The following is a 27,807-nucleotide window of genomic DNA, read 5'->3' as shown; positions in this document are numbered from 1 at the left end:
AATATTATTATAGAGTTAAATAATTTTTCCAAAGCTGATTTTAAATTCCAAATAATTTGTTTTAGTAATAATAATTTATTTATTATAATTTAATTTTATAATTTATAATTTATTTATTAAATAATTTTTAAAATAATTTTATAATTTATTTAGCATTCACAAATTTTATTTAGATATTACCAACATTTTAAACCTATTCATTACACTTGGGAATCTATTATTATTATTATATAGTAAATAAATATTATACATACAAAACAAATATATAAATAAATATTATAATATATTTATATAATATAAATATATAAATAAATATTATTATAGAGTTAAATAATTTTTCCAAAGCTGATTTTAAATTCCAAATAATTTGTTTTAATAATAATTTATTTATTATAATTTAATTTTATAATTTATTTATAAAATAATTTAAAAAATAATTTTATAATTTATTTAGCATTCACAATTTTATTTTGATATTACCAACATTTTAAACCTATTCATTACACTTGGGAATCTATTATTATTATTATATAGTAAATAAATATTATATATACAAAACAAATATATAAATAAATATTATAATATATTTATATAATATAAATATATATATAAATATTATTATAGAGTTAAATAATTTTTCCAAAGCTGATTTTAAATTCCAAATAATTTGTGTTTTTTTTATGTGTGCAATACTAAATAATATATATTATAATATATAATACATTTATATAATATAAACATATAAATAAATATTATAATATATTATTATAGAGTTAAATAATGTTTTGCAAAGCTGCTTTTAAATTCTAAATAATGTGTTTTTTTTATGTAAGTCTGTCTGTGTGCAATAATAAATATTATATATTAATTTGTCTTACTATATGTATAAAGTAGGGATGCTCCAATGAGGGTTTTATGCTGATGAGTGCTATTTATTGGTTATATATATATATTTAAAAAAAAAGGCCACCATGTTAGGACATTTTTCTCAACATAACAAAGTCTTCATTGAACATGTTTGATTCCCTCATTAACGATCATTCTATCCCGACTGCATGCACTCATCATGTAAACAAAGTTTCTCTGCTTTATGCGTTGTCAATGGCTTTAGCTTTACTGGACGTCTTCATGGTGCTGCTGGAAGACTTCTTCTCCATGGATTTGAAGGTGGTTGTGGTTGTGGTGGTCTTTTTCTGCACGGTCTGGTAGGTCTTCTTCCTGTGAAGGACTTCGGTAGCGTCCATGTTGATCTCCTGGCTGGTCTCCACTTGCTCTGACGTCTGTTGTTGTTGTTGTTGTTGTTGTTGTTGCTCCATACGCTGCTGGTTGTGTACCTAAAAGATATTATTTTTAGGATGCCTCAACACATTGATTTTTTTAAAATATGGTATACAAATTCATACACGTTAGCAGGTTTGAACTAATATTGAAATGGTAATGGTTTGATTTCATTTGAACATGCATCAAAATTACAATTGAATGCATCACATAATCAGTTCCCAGTTCCACATGTCCAAAAGGAGTAGGAAGAAGCAAACCTTATTAAATCTTACCCCTCCATCTGGTACTTTTACAATCAGTAACTGTTCACTTCGTGCTTTCCTTATTTTATTTTATTTTATTTTATTTTATTTTATTTTATTTTATTTTATTTTATTTTATTTTATTTTATTTTATTTTATTTTATTTTATTTTATTTTATTTTATTTTATTTTATTTTATTTTATTTTATTTTATTTAAAGAAAGCAGGAAGTGAACAAATGTAACACTTTTACAATCAGTAACTGTTACATTTGTTCACTTCCTGCTTTCCTAATATAGTTTAAGGGTTTTTTTTGTTTTGTTTTTTATTAACATTTTTAGATTTTTTGTCCCGTACCGCAGTACTAGGTGACAATTTAATTTAATTTAATTTAATTTGTTGTGTTTTTTTTATTTAAAATTTTACATGTTTTGTCCCGTACCGAAGTACTAGGTGATATGACAATTTAAAATGTAATTTAAAGTAATTTTATTTAATTTAATTTTATTTTGTTGTATTTTATTTAATTTTATTTTATTTTTTGTGTTTTTTTAATTTAAAATTTCACATTTTTTTGTCCCGTACCAAAGTACTAGGTGATATGACAATTTAATTATTTTTTTTTAATTTTTTTAAATTTATAATAAATAATTAATAAATAATTTAATAATAAATTTAATTTAATTTAATTTAATTTAATTTAATTTAATTTAATTTAATTTAATTTAATTTAATTTAATTTAATTTAATTTAATTTAATTTAATTTAATTTAATTTAATTTAATTTATCCGCTTGGCAACAAGTGGCGATGTCGTCTCACCATCATCATCATGTGCTGGTACTTGGCGATGGCCTCATCGGCACTCACTCCCTCAGCCAGGCCCAGCTCGGCAGCCCGCCGAGCCAGCTCGGCTTTATGGGACCCGGGAGGGGTCCAGCCCGCTCCCCTGATCCAGTTCAAGTCCGACTTGTAGTTGACCTGCCGGAAAAAAAAACGACGCGCTTATAAACAAACACGTGATCATGTGATGGCGGCAATGATTCTTACATCGCTTTGCAGTTTATAGGCCTGCTTGGCATGCTTGACGTTGAGCTGCTCGGGGTCACATGTGTAGTCGTGGAGTTTGTGGCGGTACGCCAAGTCGCTGGCCTGCTCCTGGCTCTTCTTGGCTAGCAAGAATTCCGGCTGGTCGGCGTGGATTTTGTACTTGGAACGCTCCTCCTTGGATTGCCGCTTGTATTCCAGGTTGCTCTGGAGCTTGCTGGCCGCCAGAGAGTGCACCATCTTGGGGTCGTCCTCCACGCAGCGGAGCCCCACTTGCTGGCCCTTGTCCCTCAGGTGCGACTCCTTGTAGTGGACCTGTATTTCATTAAAATAACATATCAACAGTAAAATATGGTGGTGGTAGTGTGATGGTCTGGGCTGTTTTTTGCTGCTTCAAGACTATTGAGATGTTGTGCGGTGAGCCTATTGTGTGTCCTATTACATGTGGCGTCAAACTAACACGGTAGTTCATTAAAAGAACATAATAGTAAAATATAGTGGTGGTAGTGTGATGGTCTGGGCTGTTTTTTGCTGCTTCAAGAATATTGAGATGTTGTGCGGTGAGCCTATTGTGTGTCCTATTACATGTGGCGTCAAACTAACACGTTATTTCATTAAAAGAACATATCAACAGTAAAATATGGTGGTGGTAGTGTGATGATCTGGGCTGTTTTGCTGCTTCAAGACTATTGAGATGTTGTGCGGTGAGCCTATTGTGTGTTCTATTACATGTGGCGTCAAACGAACACGGTATTTCATTAAAAGAACATAATAGTAAAATATAGTGGTGGTAGTGTGATGGTCTGAGCTGTTTTTTGCTGCTTTAAGACTTCCAGACTATTGAGATGTTGTGCTGTGAGCCTATTGTGTGTCCTATTACACGTGGCGTCAAACTAACACAGTATTTCATTAAAAGAACATATCAACAGTAAAATATGGTGGCGGTAGTGTGATGGTCTGGGCTGTTTTGCTGCTTCAAGACTATTGAGATGTTGTGCTGTGAGCCTATTGTGTGTCCTATTACATTTGGCGTCAAACTAACACGGTATTTCATTAAAAGAACATATCAACAGTACAATATGGTGGCGGTAGTGTGATGTCTGGGCTGTTTTTGCTGCTTCAAGACTATTGAGATGTTGTGCGGTGAGCCTATTGTGTGTCCTATTACATGTGGCGTCAAACTAACACGGTATTTCATTAAAAGAACATAATAGTAAAATATAGTGGTGGTAGTGTGATGGTCTGGGCTGTTTTTTGCTGCTTCAAGACTATTGAGATGTTGTGCGGTGAGCCTATTGTGTGTCCTATTACATGTGGCGTCCAACTAACACGGTATTTCATTAAAAGAACATAATAGTAAAATATGGTGGTGGTAGTGTGATGTCTGGGCTGTTTTGCTGCTTCAAGACTATTGAGATGTTGTGCGGTGAGCCTATTGTGTGTTCTATTACATGTGGCGTCAAACTAACACGGTATTTCATTAAAAGAACATAATAGTAAAATATGGTGGCGGTAGTGTGATGGTCTGGGCTGTTTTTTGCTGCTTCAAGACTATTGAGATGTTGTGCGGTGAGCCTATTGTGTGTCCTATTACATGTGGCGTCAAACTAACACAGTATTTCATTAAAAGAACATAATAGTAAAATATAGTGGTGGTAGTGTGATGGTCTGGGCTGTTTTTTGCTGCTTCAAGACTATTGAGATGTTGTGCGGTGAGCCTATTGTGTGTCCTATTACATGTGGCGTCCAACTAACACGGTATTTCATTAAAAGAACATAATAGTAAAATATGGTGGTGGTAGTGTGATGTCTGGGCTGTTTTGCTGCTTCAAGACTATTGAGATGTTGTGCGGTGAGCCTATTGTGTGTTCTATTACATGTGGCGTCAAACTAACACGGTATTTCATTAAAAGAACATAATAGTAAAATATGGTGGCGGTAGTGTGATGGTCTGGGCTGTTTTTTTCTGCTTTAAGACTATTGAGATGGTGTGCGGTGAGCCTATTGTGTGTACTATTACATGTGGCGTCAAACTAACACGTTATTTCATTAAAAAAACATATCAACAGTAAAATATGGTGGTGGTAGTGTGATGGTCTGGGCTCTTTTGCTGCTTCAAGACTATTGAGATGTTGTGCGGTGAGCCTATTGTGTGTCCTATTACATGTGGCGTCAAACTAACACGGTATTTCATGAAAATAACATAATAGTAAAATATGGTGGTGGTAGTGTGATGGTCTGGGCGGTTTTTTGCTGCTTCAAGACTATTGAGATGTTGTGCTGTGAGCCTATTGTGTGTCCTATTACATGTGGCGTCAAACTAACACGTTATTTCATTAAAAGAACATATCAACAGTAAAATATGGTGGCCGTAGTGTGATGGTCTGGCCTGTTTTGCTGCTTTAAGACTATTGAGATGTTGTGCTGTGAGCCTATTGTGCGTCCTATTACATGTGGCGTCAAACTAACACGGTATTTCATTAAAAGAACATAATGGTAAAATATGGTGGTGGTAGTGTGATGGTCTGGGCTGTTTTTTTGCTGCTTCAAGACTATTGAGATGTTATGCTGTGAGCCAAAACTGTTCAAGATGCTAATTGACAGCTTTGAAACCTTTAAGAATCGGACACTCACATCGCTGGCGATTTCTCTGGAGGCTTTTGCCGTTTGGAACGGGATGGCATCTAACCTCAAGTCGTAGCCCAGAGTCTTCACCTGCTCTCCGGACGCCTTGTAGACTTTCTACACGGCAACAAGGACACACAAAAAAAATACAAAAAACTGTTGAGGAAGTCAAATCATGTGCGTATATTTGATTTTTATTTTACGTCGCTAATTTGCCGGGCGTTCATCTTGGCTCGGACAAAATCTGGATCATCCGGATGTAAGGTGTATTTGTTCATGTCGTCATTCCTTCCTAATTTGTACAGCCTCTGGATTAAGAAGTGGGAACGTCGGGATTATATTTATATTCGTTGATTATTTTTATTATTTATTATTAATTATTTGGATTGTGTTGACGCTACCTCGCTGCACTGTTGATAGCTCGTCTTAGCGTGGACGATATCGGGGGAGTCGGTCACTGAGGTGAACTTCAGGCTGTCTGGCAGCTGGCGATACCTTTTCTGCAAAAAGAACAATAATAATAAAACAAAATGGCTACTGTTTGTTTGTTTTTTTCGATAAAAACTGTAAAAAAAAAAAAAAAACTTACCTCACTAATGAGCTCTCCCGCCTTCCTCGCCGACTCCAGCTGAGGCGCACCCACGCCATCCCAGGCCACGCCCTTCATGAAGTTCAAGTCCGACTTGTAGCGTTTCTAAACAGGAAGTGGTCAAATCATTATCACACGCCTTTTATCATTGCTTCTTTTACGTCGGTCTCACCTCGCTCTGAAGGTCGTAAGCCTTTTTCGCCCATTTGACCTTCATGTCATCGGGAAGCACCGTGTATTGATGCAGCCTCTTTCTGTAGTCCTGATCGCTGGCCAGGGATTGAGCGTTTTTAGCCGTGACGAGGTGGACCATATCCGGGGTCAAGTGGTAGCGGGCGGTAGTAGTCAGAGCATCCTTGCGGTATTCCTGGTTGCTGGCCAGGCGCCCCGCTTGGAGGTAGTGGAGCAGGTATGTGTCGTCAGAAATGCTCTGGGCTCCGATGTGCTTCCCTTTTTCCATGACGTGGTTGTGTTTGTACAGGTACTGTGGACAACGTCGAGAAATAATCATCACTGGTGTGGAAAAAAAAAAAAAAATCCTGTCTGTGGTTTGATCTTACGTCACTGGCGATTCCCGTCGAGGTCTTGGCAGCCTGGAATGGGATGTCCTGCATGGTGAGCTTGTAGCCCTGAGCCCTCAGAGTGTGCCAGGACTCTCGGTACTTAATCTGGAGAAACATTGTCAGGTTTAGTAATGGTAATGGTTTTATTTCATTTGAACATGCATCAGATTACAATTGAATGCATCCCATAATCAGTTCACAGTTCCACATGTCCAAAAGGAGTAGGAAGAAGCAAAGCTTATTAAATCCTACCCCTCCATCTGGTACTTTTACAATCAGTAACTGTTACATTTGTTCACTTCCTGCTTTCTTAATTTAATTTAATTTAATTTAATTAGGAAAGCAGGAAGTGAACAAATGTAACAGTTACTTAATTTAATTTAATTTAATTTAATTTAATTTAATTTAATTTAATTTAATTTAATTTAATTTAATTTTATTTTATTTTATTTTATTTTATTTTATTTTATTTTATTTTATTTTATTTTATTTTATTTTATTTTATTTTATTTTATTTTATTTTATTTGGAAAGCAGGAAGTGAACAAATGCAACAGTTACTGTTACAGTTACTGAAAAGCAGGAAGTGAACAAATGTAACTATTACAGTTACTGAAATTTAATTTAATTTAATTTAATTTAATTTAATTTAATTTAATTTAATTTAATTTAATTTAATTTAATTTAATTTAATTTAAAAAGCAGGAAGTGAACAAATGTTACAGTTACTGAAAAGCAGGAAGTGAACAAATGTAACAGTTACTGTTACAGTTACTGAAATTTAATTTAATTTAATTTGGAAAGCAGGAAGTGAACAAATGTAACAGTTACTGTTACAGTTACTGAAAAGCAGGAAGTGAACAAATGTAACTATTACAGTTACTGAAATTTAATTTAATTTAATTTAAAGTACGAGGTGATATAAGCATACAATGACATAATGTGTACCATAGTAAGTGTCAATATAGTGATATATATATATATATATATATATATATATATATATATATATATATATATATATAGCACATCATGCCTGGTTCAAGACTCTTCATCCTTGTATTTAGCAAACATCAACTGCTTGTATTGTTTCATGAATTGGCTCGTTAGTTTGAAGATGAACTATATCAGCAAGGTGAAGTATTTGTGATTTTAGAAATAAGGACTTAGTATGTTCTCTGGAGGCGGCATTATGAATTATCCTTACTGACCTTTTTTTTTTGCAGTACATAGATTGCTTAGTAGGATTTGGACAAAATCACAGACCAAAGTCGGTGGTACCTCGCTAAAGTTGGCTGCATTGATCTTGGCTTGAGTGATCTCCGGTCTCTCGGCCGTGATGGTGTAGTTGTGGCGGTCGCTCACCCCTTTCTCTTTGTATAAACGCTATAAGACAAGTCATTTTTCTTGTTGTTATACTATTTGCTACATCGAAGCTAACATATGTTTACCTCATTTGTGATGCGCCCACTGAGTTTTGCATGGACGATATCAGGGGAGTCTGCGACAGAAGTGTGCTTGAAGTTGTATGGCTGCTGCCGATACTTTTTCTAACGCGGGACAGACATCAAAAAAATGTATGCTAGCATGTCTTTTATGTCGACAATTTAATTATAATCGATCTTACATCACTGATGAGGTCGGTAGCCTTCCTCGAGCCTTCAATTTGCAGGGCTCCGGTAGCGATCCATGCGGCACCCCGTAAATAGTTGAGGTCAGAACGATATAGTCTCTGTAGAAGAACCCCAAAATGTTGCAATCAACATTCAATCAGTGATGTTTTTTAACGTGTGTATTACCTCGCTCTGTAGAGCGTATGCTTTCTTCGCCGCCTGGACCTTCATGTCGTCAGGCAAGGACGTATACTGATGCAGAGTGAGTCTGTAATCCTGATCGCTGACAAGAGACTGAGCCTTCTTGGCGTGGGCCACCTCCATCATGTCCATGGGAAGGTGGAACTTGGAAAGCTCTTTGGTTGACTCCTTCTTGTACTTAATCTGTACGGTGACAAGAAGATTGTAGTTTTTTTGGGGGGGTAGTTTTTGGAAGGTCTATGATGGACAAACACTTACGTCACTTTGTAGCTTGTTGGCGTAAACCGAGTGAGACATATTCAGGTCGTCCTGAAGCCCCCTCAGACTGATCATCTTCCCTTTGCTCTTCTCAAACTGTTCTTTGTATTTTTGCTAGAACGACAAAGATGGACGCTTAAATTAAAATCAGTCTTGTACGTTGACTACTTAAGACGTTAAGACACATTAAGGGGCTAACAAATAAGGTCGTATACCGAACACTCTTGAACGAGAACCTCCTGAAGATGGATCATGGATGGGTTTTCCAGCATGACAAAGACCCAAAATATAGTGCCAAGGTTCATGAAGAAGCACGCTAAGAACTGTGACGCTGAAAATTCCACCCAATTCCAGAGGTCAAATCATTATTTCCGGGCTGCACGGTGGTCGAGTGGTTAGCACATAGACCTCACAGCTAGGAGACCCCGGTTCAATTCCACCCTCGGCCATCTCATGTGTGGAGTTTGCATGTTTTCTCCGGTTTTACTCCGGTTTCCTCCCACATTCCAAAAACATGCTAGGTTAATTAGCGACTCCAAATTGTCCATAGGTATGAATGTGAGTGTGAATGGTTGTTTGACTATATGTGCCCTGTGATTGGCTGGCTGGCCACCAGTCCAGGGTGTACCCCGCCTCTCGCCTGAAGAAGACAGCTGGGATAGGCTCCAGCACCCCTGTGACCCTCGTGAAAATTACTGCATATATAGCTACAGTACTACAGTAAGAGTATTGTGCCGCATCAACCAGACAATACACTACCAATGTATGATGCAGAATATTAACCAACAAAAAAAAAAACTCAGTCAGTCGTATGAATGTGAGTGTGAATGGTTGTTTGTCTATATGTGCCATGTGATTGGCTGGCCACCAGTCCAGGGTGTAAGAAGACAGCTGGGATAGGCTCCAGCACTCCTGTGACACTCGTGAAAATGAATGAATAAAAATGGCTGCTGGAATATAAATACATATACTGCATATATAGCTACAGTACTACAGTAAGAGTATTGTGCCACATCAACCAGACAATACACTACCAATGTATGATGCAGAATATTAACCAACTACTATGCAAGCTCAAAAGACTCAGTAAGTGGTATGAATGTGAGTGTGAATGGTTGTTTGACTATATGTGCCCAGTGATTGGCTGGCCACCAGTCCAGGGTGTACCCCGCCAGCTGGGATAGGCTCCAGCACCCCAAAAGTGGTAGAAAATGAATGAATTAAATCATTATGTATGTATAATTTAGTGTCAAGTTCTACCAGGAAGTAGCACACATAAAACAAAAATGGCGGCCCGTGTTTTTTAGCAACAATAAATGAATCTCACATCACTGAGGATGTCAGCTGACGCTTTGGCAGACTGGAAGGGAATCGCATCGAGGCGTAGTTTGTATCCGCCGTCACGTAATCTTGTCCAAGACTCCTTGTAACGACTCTGAAACCATAAAGTTTCAACTCATAGACGGTGTACTCAACATGTGGATCGCTAGCATTGACTTTACCTCGCTGATGTTCATGGAGTTGATCTTGGCCTGCACAAACTCGGGCAGCTCCTCACTGAGAGTGTATTTATGCTTCATGTTTTCTCCTTTCTCTCTGTACAACCTCTGTGAACACACAAGCACAATCAGACCTCCATTTTAGTTCTCAGAACTTTATGTTATATTCATTATTGCCGCACCGAGTACTTACATCGATGGCCAGTTTGTTGCTAAGTTTGGCCTGAACCATTTCTGGGGTGTCTTCAACACTGGTGAACCTCAAGGCGCTAACATCCTGACGATACTTTTTCTACAAGGAACGTGTGTTTATTCAGTTGGAGATGGAGAAACAAGATGGAGGAAACATGGTCTTACCATAACCACACCATACCACAATATAGCTAATCGATAGCTAGCTTAATAGCTTCATGCTGTATGAATTAATTTCTATAGCCTCACATGTTCAAGTATGTTTACCAAAGAGTTAGCAAGGTTACTAGCTTGATCAATATATACCTTTTGTTATTGTTGTCTTCGACAGTCTAAGTATTTATAGTGGCACAATCTGTTCAAGCTAGATTTTTTATGTTAGCAAAGCAGCTAGCTAGATCAATAAAAAAGATAGCTCTTGTTATTGTTGTGTTTTTGTGTTTAAATTAATTTTATAGCTTCTAAATCTGTTCAAGCTACCAAGTAGCTCGTATTAATGATAGATGAATGGAAATGGAAATCTTTTTGTTAATGTGTTTTGTTTTTTGAATTAATGAATTGACAGCTTCAAAATCTGTTCAAGATAACTTGCTACAGCGCTAGCTAGGTCAGAAGGTAAATAAACATAGTAATTCATAATGCTGTTTGAAATTAAGAACAAATATGTATATACTCATAATCTGTACTAGCTAGTTTGCCAGAGTGCTAGCTAGGTAGCTAGCTAGAGCAACATGTAGGTACGTCGGTCAGAAGGTAAATAGACATTGTAAATCATAATGCTAAGTTTTGCTTTTCAAATTAAGAACTATTTTTTATATACTCATAATCTGTGCTAGCTAGTTTGCTAGAGCGCTAGCTAGGTAGCTAGCTAAAGCGACATGTAGGTACGTCGGTCAGAAGGTAAATAGACATTGTAAATCATAATGCTATGATTTGCTGTTCGAATTAAGAACCCATTTTTATATACTCATAATCTGTACTAGCTAGTTGACATGATTTGCTGTTTTAATTAATTATTTTTTATATTCTTAAAATCTGTTCAGGCTAGCTTGCTAGAGCGCCAGCTAGGTAGCTAGCAACAGTCAGAAGGTAAATAGACATAGTAAATCATAATGCTATGATTTGTTCGAATTAAGAACACATTTTTAGATACTCGTAATCTGTACTAGCTAGTTGACATGATTTGCTGTTTTAATTAATTAATTTTTATATTCTTAAAATCTGTTCTGGCTAGCTTGTTAGAGCGCCAGCTAGGTAGCTAGCAACAGTCAGAAGGTAAATAGACATAGTAAATCATAATGCTACGATTTGCTGTTCGAATTAAAAACACATTTTTATATACTCGTAATCTGTACTAGCTAGTTGACATGATTTGCTGTTTTAATTAATTATTTTTTATATTCTCAAAATCTGTTCAGGCTAGCTTGTTAGAGCACCAGCTATGTAGCTAGCAACAGTCAGAAGGTAAATAGACATAGTAAATCATAATGCTATGATTTGCTGTTCGAATTAAGAACTCATTTTTATATACTCGTAATCTGTACTAGCTAGTTGACATGATTTGCTGTTTTAATTAATTATTTTTTATATTATTAAAATCTGTTCAGGCTAGCTTGTTAGAGCGCCAGCTAGGTAGCTAGCAACAGTCAGAAGGTAAATAGACATAGTAAATCATAATGCTATGATTTGCTGTTCGAATTAAGAACACATTTTTATATACTCATAATCTGTACTAGCTAGTTGACATGATTTGCTGTTTTAATTCATTAATTTTTATATTCTCAAAATCTGTTCAGGCTAGCTTGCTAGGTAGCTAGCACAGTCAGAAGCTACTATAAATGCACACAGTAAAACAACTTTTTTTTGCCATGTTTGCTATTTTAATGCATTAATGAATTTTTCTTGCCTCAAAATATGTTAAAGCTAGTTTGCTAGCCGGGTGATATAAGCCCTTGACCGCATTAGCAAAGTTACTGCACACTAAAACTAAAAAACGTGTTCCGAGAACTTCTTAGGTATTAGGTGGAAAAGTGTTACGATGCAACCAAACACTGTAAAGTCCCTTGTTAAAGCTGATACTTAACCTAATTTTTAGCGTTTACGGGATGTCCTCTGCTCTTTAAATAAATTCTTACCTAAGTCGTAAACCTTGCACGTTATGTGCCTTCACTCAACACTTAGCCTTAGTGTCGCTCTAACCTGCAATGCATTTTCCCGCATAGGATTACCTCGCTGACAAGCTCTCCGGCTTTTTTGGCCTGCTGGACATCCAAAGACTTCGATGCCTCCCAGCCGACTCCCTTCATCCAGTTCAGATCGGAACGGTACAATTTCTAAGCACAGACACACACAAACATATTCATTTTCAAATTTTATAAAACTTAAATTATGAAAAAAAATCTATAAAACTGACATCACTCTGGAGTCCGTAGGCCTTTTTTGCCCAGGAGACGTTCAAGTCCACCGGCAGTGTCGTGTACTCATGGAGGAACGTTCTGTAGTTGATGTCGGTTGCCAGGTCCTGGGCTTTTTTGGCATGGCTGATGTTTAGCATATCCAGAGACACACTGTCGGATTTAATAAAAAACAAAACGGATCAGACACCGTGTTCCCCTTTGAGACTTGAGACTGCAGGAACAGAAGACCTCAAACGGAATGTAGTATATTATTTCATGTGATAATGTAGTTCTTACTTAAACTGGGTTTTGGTGTCCTCGTAATTCTTCTTATAGTAGCGGTCACTTTGTAGTTTGGTAGCCAGAGCCGAGTGAGCCATTTGAGAGTCATCACTCACCGACTTTATTCCGATCACCTTGCCTTTGTTTCTCTCGTACTGTGCTTTGTATTTGATCTGCAAGGGGACAAATCGGGAAAACACATCACTGGGAATACAGTAAATGGGAAGTTCAGTGGTTGAATGCAATGAACCAAGCAACTTTGACCCCATATATCTAAAAATGTGATATTTAGGTGCTTACTGTTGGTTTGCATGTATTGGTTTTTCTGGGGAAAAAAATTCTCGAAGAAAATATTGTATTAACGTATGAAATTTAGCATTAATCCTGCTTAGATTTCAGTTTTTGCGGTGTTATACTTCACGTCGTACTCGTTTGATTGTTTGCAAATACGTGGTAAATAACGATACCAAAATGTCGGTATAAACATAACCAATAGAGTTTTAGAACAATCTCCATTACAAAAGGTCATACTCAAGAAAAATAACAATTTAATTTAATTTAATTTAATTTAATTTAATTTAATTTAATTTAATTTAATTTAATTTAATTTAATTTAATTTAATTTAATTTAATTTAATTTAATTTAATTTAATTTAATTTAATTTAATTTAATTTAATTTAATTTAATTTAATTTAATTTAATTTAATCATTTATTTTCTACTGCTTTTTCCTCACAAGGGTCGCTGGGTGCTGGAGCCTATCCCAGCTGTCTTTGGGCGAGAGGCGAGTTACACCCTGGACTGGTGGTCAGCCAATCACAGGGCACATATAGACAAACAACCATTCACACTCACATTCATACCTATGGACAATTTGACAGTACCTCATACTTCAGTATGTGACAAAATTTAATTTAATTTAATTTAATTAGATTACAATTGAATGCATCCCATAATCAGTTCACAGTTCCACATGTCCAAAAGGAGTAGGAAGAAGCAAAGCTTATTAAATCCTACCCCTCCATCTGGTACTTTTACAATCAGTAACTGTTACATTTGTTCACTTCCTGCTTTCATAATATAGTTTAAGTTTTAAAAAAATATTTAATTTAATTTAATTTAATTTAATTTAATTTAATTTAATTTAATTTAATTTAATTTAATTTAATTTAATTTAATTTAATTCCTAATGAATTAAGTCGTACTCGTTTGATTGTTTGCAAATACGTGGTAAATAACGATGCCAAAATGTCATTACAAACATAACCCATAGAGTTTTACAACAATCTCCATTACGAAAGGTCATACACGAGAATAACTCACATCACTGGCCAGGTCTCTTTTAGCTTTGGCGGTGAGAATGGAAAGCGAGTCCAGTCGGAGTTCGAAACCCTTTTCCCGTTGCTTCTCCCATTGGCTTTTGTAGACTTTCTGGAATTGAAAAAAAACAGATAATCCAATTTCAGTCAATGCGATGTTGACTGAGGAGGTGCGCTAATCGAAGTTTTAATTAGCTAACGCTAGCTAATTAGCTGACTCGAACTCCGTTACGGCGCTCACTTACACCACTGAGAAGGTCGGCGTTAGCCTTTGCTTGTTGGAATAGCGGCTCATCGTTTGTCATGGTGTACTGGTGGATCATCTGCTCTGTGTTTGCTTTGTACGCCAACTGAAAGGTACAATTAGATCAATTAATCAATTAATCAATTAATCAATAACAAAACTATGGGTGACCATACGTCGCTCTGCAGTTCTTGGCTTTTCTTGGCATGTTTAATGGAGAGGTTGTCGGCCACTTGGGTGAACTTGATGCTGTCCACTTTTTGGCGATATTTAGTCTGCAAAAGTACACACGTACAACACGATAAACGATGCGATATTGCAATCCTAAGTAAGCTAACACACAGACTTAAACACCGTAACTGACATCGCTAAGCAGATCGCCGGCTTTCTTGGCTTGGGTGACGTCGAGGCAACCTTCCGTCTCCCAGCCCACGCCCTTCATCCAGTTCAGGTCTGAACGATATTGGTTCTGATGAGCAGAAGGGAGAGATGGAGGTCAGGACTGCCAAGTTATGTCACACACAACATGGTAGTTTTGCTAAGTGCTTAAGGGATGAGTTGGTCCAGATTGTAGACCAGGGGTCTCAAACTCAATTTACTTAGGGGGCCACTGGAGCTCGGGTCTGGGTGAGATTGGAGACTTTTCCAAAAAAAAAAAATGCATTTATTAAAAACGAAAAAATTTAAAAAACTTCCAATTTTCTACAAGAAAATATCTTACTTTTTATTTTTCTACACAAAATAAAATGAAAAATAAATAAACAAATCAAGAATAAAGAAAATCAATCAATCAGTAATAAATAAATAAATATTATAATAATAATAATAAAACGGCAAATAATAAAAACTTAAGAAACCACATATAGTTGGTTGGTAGACAAATTATTTTTTTCAGATTAAAATGAACAAAGCATTATTAGAGCCCTGTAGACATGACAAAACACGACTATAGTCACATTTATACTTTTATTATTTACAACATATTGCGCAACTGCAGGGTCTTGAGACACATGCTAACTCGCAAACTAGAAAGCTAGCGACCTAAACCGTAGCCTTCAAGTTATTTCCTTTAAACTTAAATAGCCAAAAACTTACCACTTCCACACGGATAGGGAGGATAACTATTAACAGTTATTTAACCTTTAACATGAACATTAATCAAACGTAATAATTTTTTCTGGGTACATGATACCAAACAGCATCCATATATGAAACTTGCGCGGGCCGCACTAACATTAAACTTTCATATCAAGGCGGGGGCCTCAAACTAGTGTCCTGCGGGCCACATTTGGCCTGCGGGCTGCGTGTTTGAGACCCCTGCTCTAAATCATGGATGTCCAAAATGTGAGTGAATGTGTGAATGCTAATACTTTTTTTATTTACAACATATTGCGCAACTGCAGGGTCTTGAGACACATGCTAACTCGCAAACTAGAGAGCTAGCCACCTAAACGGTAGCCTTCAAGTTATTTCCTTTAAACTTAAATAGTCAAAAACTTACCACTTCCACGCGGATAGGGAGGATAACTATTAACAGTTATTTAACCTTTAACATGAACATTAATCATGGGTACATGATACCATACAGCATCCATATCAAACTTGCGCGGGCCGCACTAACATTAAACTTTCATATCAAGGCGGGGGCCTCAAACTAGTTTCCTGCGGGCCACATTTGGCCCGCGGGCCACGTGTTTGAGACCCCTGTGTTAATACAATATTTTCTTCGAGAAATTTTTTCCCCAGAAAAAACAATACATGCAAAACCAATACTAAGCACCTAAATATCAATTTTTTTTTAGCTATATGGGGTCAAAGTCGCTTGGTGCTTTGAGACCCCTGTTTGAGACCCCTGCTCTAGACTTTCTTACCTCACTTTGCAGGGAGTACGCCTTTTTGGCCTGCTGGACCTTGATGTCGTCAGCCATGACGGTGTAGTCGTGGAGCCTGGTGCGGTATTCCAGGTCGCTAGCCAACGCTTGGGCCTTCTTAGCATGACTCAGATTGACCATATCCATGGGTAAGCTGTACTGGGCTTGGGTCTCCTTGGAGCCCTTTTTGTACGCAATCTGGGGGGAAGAGGTCACCTGTGTGAGTCGACTTGTTGCGGCCAATGGGAATGCGATTCTGCACGCTTACGTCACTGAACATTTTGGCCACTTGAAGCGAGTGAAGAGTCTTGGAGTCACTCACGTTGACGCCGACGGCCATTTCCTTGTTCTTTAGGTAGTTTTCCTTGTATTTAATCTGAAAACATACATAATACTCATCATAAATCATGCAACGCTATCTGGCTTCGATTGCTTTTCTTACATCGCTAGCGAGGTCTCTGGAAGCCTTCGCTGTTTTGACACTAAGATCGTTCACACCAATGTCGCAGGCTTTGGATTTGGTCTTCTCCCACTCCTCTTTATATTTAATCTGGAATAATATAATAATATGTGAACAGTGAATACATGTTTATGAATTTGGGAAAAAGGGAGTACTTACATCACTGCATAAGGCGGCATTGTCTTTGGCCATTTTGATTTGGGGCAGGTCTTGGGAGAGTGTGTACAGGTGCTTGGACTTCTCATAGTCCGCTTTGTAATTGAGCTGAGAACAAACAGTAAAAACAGCATTTTTTTTTTACAGTTTAAGTAATTTATCCCACTGAAAAAAAAGTTATCCCAATGGTAAATCATTCATTCATTCATATTCTACCGCTTATCCTCATGAGGGTCGTGGGGGTGCTGGAGCCTATCCCAGCTGTCTCCCGGCGAGAGGCGGGGTACACCCTGGACAGGGCACATATAGACAAACAACCATTCACACTCACATTCATACCACTTACTGAGTCTTTTGAGCTCGCATAGTAGTTGGTTAATATTCTGCATCATACATTGGTAGTGTATTGTCTGGTTGATGTGGCACAATACTCTTACTGTAGTACTGTAGCTATATATGCAGTATATGTATTTAAATTGCAGCAGCCATTTTTATTCATTCATTCATTCATTTTCACGAGGGTCACGAGGGTGCTGGAGCCTATCCCAGCTGTCTTCAGGCGAGAGGCGGATTACACTTTGGACTGGTGGCCAGCCAATCACAGGGCACATATAGACAAACAACCATTCACACTCACATTCATACCTATGGACAATTTGGAATCGCTAATTAACCTAGCATGTTTTTGGAATGTGGGAGGAAACCCACGCATGCACGGGGAGAACATGTAAACTATACACAGAGACAGTCGAGGGTGGGATTGAACTCGGGTCTCCTAGCTGTGAGTCCTGCGCGCTAACCACTTACCCACCGTGCAGCCCTAAAAGTAAAAATTATGAGATAAAAAGTTGCAAGTATGAGATCAAGTATGAGGTCGCAAGTCAAAATTACGAAATACAAACTGCACACAGGCGGCACGGTGGTCGAGTGGTTTGCACGCAGACCTCACAGCTAGGAGACCAGGGTTCAATTCCACCCTCGGCCATCTCTGTGTGGAGTTTGCATGTTCTCCCTGTGCATGCGTGGGTTTTCTCCGGGTATTCCGGTTTCCTCCCACATTCCAAAAACATGCTAGGTTAATTAGCGACTCCAAATTGTCCATAGGTATGAATGTGAGTGTGAATGGTTGTTTGTCTATATGTGCCCTGTGATTGGCTGGCCACCAGTCCAGGGTGTACCCCGCCTTTCGCTCGGAGACAGCTGGGATAGGCTCCAGCACCCCCGCGACCCTCGTGAGGAAAAGCGGTAGAAAATGAATGAATGAATGAAACTGCACACGTGCCACAGGTTGCCGCCCTCATAGTTATGACTTTTTAGCTCGTAATTTTGACTTACTATTGGGATAACTTTTTTTTTTCAGTGGCGGGAATGGGCTTCCATACACTTTTTCTGGTGTGCAGATCACTTCCGTATGGATCACACCGGCCCTATTCCACCGATTAGTGTTTTTTACAGTACATTCATAAAATGGCCATCATGTGTTGGACCTTTGCTGAAGATTCTTAACAGCAAAACGTGCCAATCATGGATAGAATCTTTTGCTAGCATTTTTGCAGTAGAACCTTAAAAACATCCTAGCTTTCCTCATATAGCCGATCGTTGACGAGCTCACATTGCTGATGAGTTGAGCGTTTTTCTTTGCCAGGAGGATCTCCGGCGTATCTGTCACTGGACTGTACTTGACTTGGTCAATGTGTTGCCTGTAGTTCTTCTGCAGGGGAAAATAACCCAAAAGACCATTCATGTTACATTAGGAACTTATATTGTCTTATAATACGAATAGAACTTTACGTCTTTTAATGGGTCCAGTTTCCTTTGGCTGCGGTATCCTGGTGTTAGCGTAGCCTGGTAGGTGTATTCGCCTTGGTCTTGGTCGTGACCCTGTTTATATGTGATCTAGATCATACAAGAGATATATTCTGTTGTGAACTGCTTGTTACGAAACATTAATATATCGATACACGCGATCAACGAGGCTTACGTCGCTGGCTAGCTTCCTGGCTTTCATGGCGTGCATGGTCTTCTTATCGATTCCAGAGTCCTCATAATGGCCCTTCATGTCGCTGGTGTATTTCTCTTTGTACTTGTTCTTTTAAACACAAACAATTTACTAATGTTTGCATTTTTCTAATATACTTACCATACTTACATCACTTGTGAATTTAGCCACTTTGGTAGCGTTCTGGAATTGCGGTGTTTCGCAGAAATTGATGCTGTGACCTCTGCTGTTCTCCAGGTCTTTCTTATATTCCACCTGTTGGACAGGACAGGAGTACGGATATGTTTTCTACAGAAAAACTGAAGGTTGTGGAGGCCACTTTGTTGTACATTGTGGTAATGGTAATGGTTTAATTTCATTTGAACATGCATCAGATTACAATTGAATGCATCACCATAATCAGTTCACAGTTCCACATGTCCAAAAGGAGTAGGAAGAAGCAAAGCTTATTAAATCCTACCCCTCCATCTGGTACTTTTACAATCAGTAACTGTTACATTTGTTCACTTCCTGCTTTCATAATTTAATTTAATTTAATTTAATTTAATTTAATTTAATTTAATTTAATTTAATTTAATTTAATTTAATTTAATTTAATTTAATTTAATTTAATTTAATTTAATTTAATTTAATTTAATTTAATTTAATTTAATTTAATTTAATTTAATTTAATTTAATTTAATTTTTTACATAAACTATATTATGAAAGCAGGAAGTGAACAAATGTATCCCAGCTGTCTTTGGATGAGAGGCGGGGTACACCCTGGACTGGTGGCCAGCCAGCCAATCACAGGGCACATATAGACAAACAACCATTCACACTCACATTCATACCTATGGACAATTTGGAGTCGCTAATTAACCTAGCATGTTTTTGGAATGTGGGAGGAAACCGGAGAACCCGGAGAAAACCCACGCATGCACGGGGAGAACATGCAAACTCCACACAGAGATGTCCGAGGGTGGAATTGAACCCTGGTTTCCTAACTGTGAGGTCTGCGCGCTAACCACTCGATTAAATTAAATTAAATTAAATTTCAGTAACTGTAACAGTAACTGTTACATTTGTTCACTTCCTGCTTTCTTTAAATTAAATTAAATTAAATTAAATTAAATTAAATTAAATTAAATTAAATTAAATTAAATTAAATTAAATTAAATTAAATTAAATTAAATTAAATTAAATTAAATTAAATTAAATTAAATTAAATTAAATTAAATTTTATTGAATTGGCTCATCGTTGTGCATTGTTTGAGGGTCTTACTCAATCCATTCCATAGTTTGATTCCACATACATACATATTAAAGACGACAAAACCTATCAAATGTAGGTCAGTTTAAGCTAAGCTATCAAAATATAAACATGTGCGAAGAGGGTTTTTAGACTGTGAGCCAAAAATATAGCCCCTGTATCACAAACAAGCATTCCTGGGTATTGAATATACAGTAAAATGACACCACCAGTGACGGGTCAACATCCCGTGGAGTCAGTCGAGGCAAAGAGATGACACAAAGAAGACTAATAGCTAACATGGCTAGCATGTCATTGTTCAGAATAGACAGACCCTCAAGCCGTGTGAGGCCTTGTGGTTAAAGCTGGCATGTCATGGATGCTAGACGTCCATTTTGCCACGAGTGAGCCCTCACCTCGCTGACAAGCTTGTTGATTTTCCTGGCGTTCTTCAAGGTCAGGTTCTCCTCAGAGGTCAGACTGTGGTAATGTGATGTGCCCTTCATTTTATTTAAGTCTTTTCTGTATTTCAGCTGTAGAATACATGGGAAAAAAGATGGCGGGGATTTATAATAATTGACAAGGCTGGGTGATGTTTGGAGAAAAATCAATAATGCTCGATATTTTGAAGCCACACCTCCTTTTATACTTACATCACTAGCGTTTTCCTGAGCCTTCTTCGCTAAATAATAACCAGGTGTTATCATCGCAGGAAAGCTTCCTTTTCCTCGCTGTTGCTCGTACTCTTCGGTGTAGGCGATCTACATAAAAAAGTACAACTTCACCTTTCAAGTTACAATTTTTACCCTTGAATAAAAAAAGGTGTTTTTTTATTTATTTATTTTATTTTTTTTATATTTATATATATTTATATAAATAAATTATAATAATTAAAATAAAATAAAATAAAATAAAATATGTATATACATATATATTTATTTTTATTTTATTTTAATAAAATTAAAATTATTATTGTTATTATTATTATTAAATTATTATTATTTTATTATTGTTATTATAATTCATATAATTTATTTATATTTATATAAATATATATAAATATAAAAAAAACCCTAACCCCTAACCCCTAACCCCTAACCCCTAACCCCTAACCCCTAACCCTAACCCTAACCCTAACCCTAACCCTAACCCTAACCCTAACCCCTAACCCATAAAATAAAATAAAATAAAATAAAATAAAATAAAATAAAATAAAATAAAATAAAATAAAATAAAATAAAATAAAATAAAATAAAATAAAATAAAATAAAATAAAATAAAATAAAATAAAATAAAATAAAATAAAATAAAATAAAATAAAATAAAATAAAAATATATGGATATATATATATATTTATTATTTTTATTTTATTTTAATAAAATAAAAAAATATATATGTAAATATACATATGTAAATATATATATATATATATTTTTTTTTTTATTTTTTTTTTTAAATTTTATTTTATTGTTATTATAATTATTATAATTTATTTATATAAATATATATAAATATTAAAAAAATAAAAAAATAAAAAAAACCTGGCTGATGTGTTCTGCGTTCTCTCTGGCGTGGACCAATTCAGCCGCCGCGGCGTCAGCGCTGGCTTTGCCCTTAATTTCCTGCTCGTACATCTGACGGTATTTTATCTGTTCAGACAAGGAAAAAAACATTGAAAACTGATGACAAGCTTCAAGTCTTTAAATATTCACAGTTATGAATATGTATTTTTATTCTTACATCGCTAGCCTGTTCTGAGGCTTTTTTGGACATCTTGTATCCTGGTGTGAGATGTGCAGGGAAGCTGCCTTTGCCTCGATGTTGCTCGTACTCCTCTGTGTAGGCATACTGCAGTAGAAGTATATTAATTATTCATAATTCATTATTATTATTATCATGTTCTTTTGTTGTTGTAAACCTGAAATCTCCTCTTGTGGGATTAATAAAGTCATATCCATTTTATCTTATCTTATCTTAATCACATGAGCAAGGCGTTTGAAAAGTTGTTATATACTGTATAACAACTGTAATCATGACTTGGACTGCATGAGAAAGTATCTTTAAACACATGGTGATTTATTAAGTATATTGTACAAAAAAAAGCAGCAACAGAACCAATGTTGTAACAGCAAGCAGATGCTGAGTTCATTGTAAACAACAAAATATGGCAAGTTTAACACTGATGGCTTTGACAACAGGAGGTTGCCTACAGCCACAGCCAACTCACAGTTATTTACTTCTAGCGACTACAGGGGAATAGTAGTGTTAATGTGTATTTTGTATTGAATTGGAGCATTCATTCATTCATTTTCTATGCCGCTTATAATCACAAGGGTTGTGGGGGGTGCTGGAGCCTATCCCAGCTAGCGGGGTACACCCTGGACTGGTGGCCATCCAATCACAGGGCACATATAGACAAACAACCATTCACACTCACATTCATACATTCTGGAGTAGTCAGAGAAACTGCAAATGCCACACAGAGATGGTTGAGGATGGAATCGAACTCTGGTGTCCTAGCTGTGAGGCCAGTGCACTAACCACTTGTCCACCGTGCAGCCAAATATGGAGCAAATTTTTTTTTAAAAATGATATAAAACTGCATCAATGGTGTAACATTACTTGTGAAGTCCCGCAGGGACTTGTATTGGAGCTCCATTTGTTTGCATTAAGATGTAATATTCTACACTGATTGTTGTTGTTTTTTTAAATAACACAAGACATTGTGAAATGAATAGAAGTAGTTATTATAAGGGTAACCTAATTGTAAAGTGGCGCGAGGGTGGAATCGAACTCGGGTCTCTTTGCTGTGAGGCCAGTGCACTAACCACTCTCACCGTGCAGCCGAATATGGAGCAAAAATAAAAAAAAATGATATAAAACGGCATCAATGGTGTAACAGTACTTGTGAAGTCCCGCAGGGACTTGTATTGGAGCTCCATTTGTTTGCATTAAGATGTAATATTCTTCACTGATTGTTTTTTTAAATAACACAAGACATTTTGAAATGAATAGAAGTAGTTATTATAAGGGTAACCTAATTGTAAAGCGGCACAAGGGTGGAATCGAACTCAGGTCTCCTAGCTGTGAGGCCAGTGCGCTAACCACTCGACCGCCGTGCAGCCGAACATGGAGCAAAAATTTTTAAAAAATTATATAAAACTGGGGCGGCACGGTGGTCTAGGGGTTAGCGCACAGACCTCACAGCTAGGAGACCAGGGTTCAATCCCACCCTCGGGCATCTCTGTGTGGAGTTTGCATGTTCTCCCCGTGCATGCGTGGGTTTTCTCCGGGTACTCCGGTTTCCTCCCACATTCCAAAAACATGCTAGGTTAATTAGCGACTCCAAATTGTCCATAGGTATGAATGTGAGTGTGAATGGTTGTTTGTCTATATGTGCCCTGTGATTGGCTGGCGACCAGTCTAGGGTGTACCCTGCCTTACGCCCGAAGACAGCTGGGATAGGCTCCAGCACCCCCCGCGACCCTCGTGAGGAAAAGCGGTAGAAAATGAATGAATGATATAAAACTGCATCAATGTAACAGTACTTGTGAAGTCCCGCAGGGACTTGTATCGGAGCTCCATTTGTTTGCATTAAGATGTAATATTCTTCACTGATTGTTTTTTTAAATAACACAAGACATTGTGAAATGAATAGAAGTAGTTATTATCATAAAGATAACCTAATTATAAAGCGGCAGCCACATAAAAAGGGGGAATAACTCACATCGCTGACAATCTGTCCTTGCTTCTTGGCCAGAATCACCTCAGGGGGGTCGACAAAGGCAGTGTACTTTGAAACTCTCTCCTCGTGTCCTTTTTTATATTCAAGCTGTAGGGATAGAACACACAGAGCTCCACGTCGGCTCCCAGACACGCATATTTAATGAACTAAAGTGAAACTTTTAAGTACGTTGCTAGCCAAAGTGTTGGCGTTCTTCACAGCCTGGTATCCCGGTGTGATCATAGCGGGGAAGCTGCCTTTGCCTTTGGATTGCTCGTACTCTTCTGTGTACTTTATCTATAAAAAATAGTACAAGGTCATTCGGTTTTTTATAAAATAATCATTAAGATGTGTGATTAGTCATTATTGAGGTTGTCTACTTACGTCACTGACAGTCTTCTGCGCTTGGGACATAGTTACTACTTCCTGGTTGGTCACCATGCCGGAGTACCATGACTGTTGCTGGGAGAACTCGGACTGAGACTTGAAGGCCTGTTTGAATGAAGAAGTCTTTAAAGTTTAAAGTGGTTTGGTGTACAAAGTCACCATAATTACTTCATTTCACGAAAAAAAGGGGGGTTGAGGTTCCTGAAGATATGAACCAATATTTTTGGATTTAGAACTCCCTCTAACTGGCGCGAAAAAGGCCAATGGGAGCTCACCTGGTCTGCCATCTGATTGGCTAGACGAGCCCTCTCCAGCTCCATGGACTTCATGTCACAGTGGAAGGTGGACATAAAACGATCGCCATCTTCACGATACTTCAGCTACAAAGTGCACATAGACCACAAAACGTTAAAGCCAAAACCAGCAAACGTGTTTGCACAAGCGCACACAGGACATGTGCCGAGGCTGCGGATCCTTTTTTTGGGAATTTGAGGATTGACTTGACTTGAGACAGGAAGTAGCATTCACAAATGGAGTCCCTCAGAGTTCTTTATTGGGGCCTCATTGGTTTCTGACATAATGTAATCTCCAGTCCGTAACTATCACTTATATAGAAATACTTTTTATCTGTTAACATTTTCAAAGGGAATATTGTTTTTTGGAGTTGATCCCATTTGGAAAATGGCTCATGTTTTTCCAGAATGAGTCCAAAGTTCAACATTAAATGAGTTTCTGAAAATATATTTGACACTTGACCATAAAATCTGCATTAAAAAACTTTAGATAGTACAGTTTCAGTCATAGAAAAAGGCTTGTGGGGCACCACAGGGTCCTGTGTCGGGGCCTTGTCAGTTTGTGATATGGTGTAATACTCTATACTGGCCAAAAAGTTGTTTGTTGATCACAAGTATTTTCAGGGCAAAATTCAGTTTTTGGAGTTGATCCCAATGGAAACATGGTTTATTCCAGGTGGCAAAATAGACTAAAAAAACAAGTCGGAATAACATTCTACAGTGTTTTTAAAAAGAGTTTTTGAGAATTGATCCCAAAATCTGTATAAAAACCTGAAATAAAACTGTGTTTGTCATAGTAGATAGCTTGTGGAGTCCCACAGAGCTCTGTGTTAGAGCATCATTGATTTGTAAAATTATGTAATAGTGTCTTTGCTTATTCCAGGTGGCAAAATAGACTAAAAAACAAGTGGGAATAACGTTCAATAGTGTTTTTGAAAATAGTTTTTGATCTGAAATAAAACTTTGTTTGTCATAGTAGATAGCTTGTGGAGTCCCACACAGCTCTGTGTTGGAGCCTCATCCATTTGTAATATTATGTAATTGCGTCTTTGCTTATTCCAGGTGGCAAAATAGACTAAAAAACAATTTCGGAATAACGTTCAACATTGTTTTTGAAAAGAGTTTTTGAGAATTGATCCCAAAATCTATTTAAAAACCTGAAATAAAACTTTGTTCGTCATAGTAGATAGCTTGCGGGGTCCCACAGAGCTCTGTGTTGTAACCTCAATTGATTTGTAAAATTATGTAATTGTGTCTTTGCTTATTCCAGGTGGCAAAATAGGCTAAAAAAACAAGTGGGAATAAAATTCAAGAGTGTTTCTGAAAATAGTTTTTGACAATTGATCCCAAAATCTGTATAAAAACTCGAAATAAAACTTTATTCGTCATAGTAGATAGCTTGTGGGGTCCCACAGAGCTCTGTGTTGGAGCCTCATTGATTTGTAACATTATGTAATAGTGTCTTTCAGTCCAAATTTGCTGGATGAAAAGTCAACCACCATTTTAAATATTTTTAATCAACATGTTAATACTCTAAACCTGTCTCGAGACATACAGTAGCCGATGAGCCTTGCTAGCCTGCTGCTAATATAAGTAGGCTACCTCACTTGGACTTTGAGACAGAGCCGGAATAGGACAGACAGGAACAGGTGGAGGAGAGGAAGCAATGCCAGGCTAAACTTTTTTTTTTTTTACCCCCCCAGTGTATAATTTTAGCCACCTGAAGCATAAAGTGGGTTAAAGCGAAGCCACTGAAATAACCCCAGGCGCACTCTCCATTCCACATAGCTGCCGTCACCAAAGAAAAGATGCAAAGAAATGTGACCGTAAAACCTGCGAAATGTGGTTTCAGGGTTCAGGTGCAGAATTATCCAAGCCCCCCCCCCGAGGACATAGAATAGTATGACCCAAAAGTGATAAATGACCCCTCTGTCTTGTTGCAGAGATAGTATCTTCTGTTAGACTGTCAACACTCACCTCGCTGCTAGCCTCGCTCTGCTTCTTGGCGTTGATGTTGATGGGCGTCTCGTACACGCTGGTGAAGGTGTTGTTCCTCGGGTTGTGTCTGCGGGCGAAGTTGTTGAAATGAAATGAGTCGGTGGAGGGCTTACATGGAGAAAGACGAGATTCGGGGAATACTCACACTGAGCAATACGGCCTCTTCTTGTGACTGACAAAGTTATTAGCCGTCAGCACCATTTTGCAAATGTCGCAGTGAAAACAGGCTTTGTGCCAGTTCTACAAAGCATAAATGACATCATAATGTCAGAAGGAGGTCGGAAATATGATTTTCATCTTAACATATCCAATTGTTGACATCCAGGCATGCTTTAAAGGTGATTAATTCTTACTTATATTTGACTTTTTTTGGACAATTGTAGTATGCTGCTGCCATAAATGGCCCCCGGACTGCACTTTGGGCACCACTGGTTTGTTAAAAAACCTGGTTGTTCATTGACTTGACTATATTAAAGGTGTTGTAGCTACTCCAATACTGATGTTATTCAAATGCTCAAATGTAGATTTTACAAAGAGGGTTAGTAAAATCTACATTAAAATAATATTTTTTACAGTATTTTTTACAGTATTTTTACAGTATTTTTACAGTATTTTTTACAGTATTTTTTACAGTATTTTTTACAATATAAAAATATTTTTTACAGTTGAATTCAAAATTACTTAAAGTAATTTTGAATTCAACCCTTGAGCCCTTTAGACGTGAAATAGCACCCCTATAGTCACATTTACACCCCTATTACCCAATGTATTAGACATAATCAGAGAACATAAGACATAAATCATGCTAGCAAATTGAATTCAAAATACTAGCAAGTTGAATTCAAAATTACTTAAAGTAATTTTGAATTCAACTGTAAAAAATGTTTTTTTTTTACTTTATTGATTTGACTACAAGTACCCTTAAAATGTGCTATTGCGACAACAAAAACAAACAACAAAAAGTGACAACAAAATAAGATCAATAAGTATTTGCCATGAGTTATATCAATTTTAAACAAACATACTATGAAACATGAATAAAGTTTAATAAAATTTTGAAAAAGAAAAGTAGTACTTAATACTTTAATTTTTTTTATGTGTCAAAATCAGTATAGAAAGCTGCTAGTAATACCTGATCAATGCAGTTGATCTTCTCCGCCGGGTACACCACAAACCCACACCTTGCACAAGATTGCATGTTGCGTTCTTTATCCTTTCCACCTTCAAGAAAAAGAAAATCAACTTTTTTTTAGGAAACCAACCAAAGTCCCTCCTGGACAGTCCAGAGTGATTCTCTGCTCGTGGTAAACTTATCTCAGCGACTGCTCCTGTGCCAC

At 37.0% G+C, this 27,807-nt stretch overlaps 1 protein-coding gene across 2 annotated transcripts; it reads right to left on the bottom strand.

Moving 5' to 3' along the window:
* Positions 1–784: 784 nt before the first annotated feature.
* nrap (nebulin-related anchoring protein) lies at positions 785–27,807 on the bottom strand. Of its 2 annotated transcripts, XM_058061685.1 has the most exons (43): positions 27,603–27,807; positions 26,616–26,710; positions 26,450–26,537; positions 24,455–24,559; positions 24,177–24,284; positions 23,982–24,089; positions 23,796–23,900; positions 21,809–21,916; positions 21,610–21,717; positions 20,721–20,828; positions 20,484–20,600; positions 18,986–19,090; positions 18,818–18,925; positions 18,628–18,732; positions 18,449–18,547; positions 16,840–16,944; positions 16,663–16,770; positions 16,489–16,596; positions 16,221–16,418; positions 14,714–14,818; positions 14,526–14,624; positions 14,351–14,455; positions 14,110–14,217; positions 12,802–12,959; positions 12,522–12,675; positions 12,337–12,441; positions 10,110–10,208; positions 9,920–10,024; positions 9,745–9,852; positions 8,418–8,531; positions 8,145–8,342; positions 7,973–8,077; positions 7,797–7,895; positions 7,627–7,731; positions 6,344–6,451; positions 5,956–6,267; positions 5,784–5,888; positions 5,596–5,694; positions 5,398–5,502; positions 5,204–5,311; positions 2,573–2,884; positions 2,345–2,503; positions 785–1,334 (listed from the first exon to the last, which is right to left on the bottom strand). In XM_058061685.1, exons 1-43 carry the CDS (start codon positions 27,666–27,668, stop codon positions 1,089–1,091), a joined length of 5,373 nt encoding a protein of 1,790 aa, XP_057917668.1. In that variant the 5' UTR covers positions 27,669–27,807; the 3' UTR covers positions 785–1,088. The 2 variants fall into 2 exon arrangements, with proteins under 2 accessions (XP_057917668.1, XP_057917669.1); XM_058061686.1 differs by lacking the exon at positions 24,455–24,559.

The sequence above is a fragment of the Doryrhamphus excisus genome, chromosome 22 (assembly GCF_030265055.1).
Source record: "Doryrhamphus excisus isolate RoL2022-K1 chromosome 22, RoL_Dexc_1.0, whole genome shotgun sequence".
In the NCBI taxonomy this organism is placed as follows: domain Eukaryota; kingdom Metazoa; phylum Chordata; class Actinopteri; order Syngnathiformes; family Syngnathidae; genus Doryrhamphus; species Doryrhamphus excisus.
Note: the sequence above shows the minus strand (reverse complement) of the source record. Positions and strands in the feature narration are given on the sequence as shown.